Genomic DNA, 1281 nt, shown 5'->3' with positions numbered 1-1281 from the left:
CTCTCTCTCTCTCTCTCTCTCTCTCTCTCTCTCTCTCTCTCTCTCTCTCTCTCTCTCTCTCTCTCTCTCACACACACACACACATACACACACACACACATTCCCAAACTACTATCTTTTCTCATTTGTCATCATCTTAATTGATTAATTGACGTTTTTTTTTTTTGTTTCAGAGAGGCGACCGGTGGGAGGGCGGACTTGGGCCACTCACCCCCAGAGCTCAGTGGACCCGGGCTCTAAGGCGTGAGGCCCGGAAGTGGGAGATCGAGGATGAGCAGGCCCTCGCTCTATATGACGTGGAGGATCTGTGGGACCTACACCTCCTCTTCGGGGACGCCCCGCCCCGTCCAGACCAGAGCGAGGACAGCTGGGACCTTGAGGAGTGGGAGTGAGGCACACAGCCGCCGCGAGGGGACCACAACAACAATAACACTGATAATAATATAATGTATTTTCTTTTTTTTTAATGTATTTTTAGTTTTAAGTTTTAGTTTCAAGTTTTAGGTTTAAGTTTTAGATTTAAAAAAAATGTATTTTTTGAATTAGGGTTTTTGAATTAAAAAAAAAACATTATATATTCCTCTTCTTCGTTTCAAAAATGAAATACCTCCAAAAATTTACTTCCCTTTAAATTTAAGCGACTAACAGAACAACTGTCCACGTTTGTTTTTTTTATTAAAAAATTTATTCTTTAAAAAAAATTACATCAAAAACCTTACATTTAAAAACTTATATCTAGTTTGAATTAAAAAAAAATGTTTATTAGTTTTTTACGAAAAATTACAAAAAAAAATCTCAACTTAAATAAAATCTAAAAAACTTAATCTAGCTTATATCTAGCATAAATTCTAAAACTAAATCTTATGTCTAATTCTTAATACTAAGTCTTACATCTAATCCCTAATCGCTACCTTAAAAACCTAAAATAGTTCTCATTCGTCGGGTTCAAGCGCGCGTCGTTTTGTCTTATGTCCGTAGGGGAGGGTTGCAGCGCCATTATCAAGCCTTTGTTTTGTGCCCGTCGCGCGGATAATCTTGATCTTGGGTTTCGTGATGACGTCATGGTACATTGTCTGTCGTATACCCTTGTAGTTGAACTGGTAAGGCTCTACCCCATCGACAACGAGGACACAAATCGAATATGTTTACGCGTCTCGTAATTAAGCCTACCCCCTTTTATTTTACTAACTTCTGCGATGGTTCCATCAGGTTTCTTTACACGATTAGTATAAAATTTAGGACCGCCTGAGACAAAAGACGTAATGAAACTCCCTTCTCCGT

General features: G+C 38.7%; 1 protein-coding gene across 1 annotated transcript in view; it reads left to right on the top strand.

The window, feature by feature from the left end:
• LOC107045295 overlaps window positions 1-392 on the top strand; it is a 1240-nt gene extending 848 nt beyond the window's left edge. Inside the window, exon 3 of the mRNA XM_015267509.1 lies at window positions 174-392. Coding sequence (XP_015122995.1) covers window positions 174-392 — 219 coding nt within the window. The remainder of the gene's footprint in view (window positions 1-173) is intronic.
• The last annotated feature ends 889 nt before the right edge of the window (window positions 393-1281 follow it).

Source organism: Diachasma alloeum, unplaced genomic scaffold (assembly GCF_001412515.2).
Source record: "Diachasma alloeum isolate Michigan unplaced genomic scaffold, Dall2.0 Dall_scaffold_00910, whole genome shotgun sequence".
Taxonomy (NCBI): Eukaryota; Metazoa; Arthropoda; class Insecta; order Hymenoptera; family Braconidae; genus Diachasma; species Diachasma alloeum.
The sequence above is the reverse complement of the archived record's forward strand: the minus strand, read 5'-3'. Positions and strand labels throughout refer to the sequence as shown.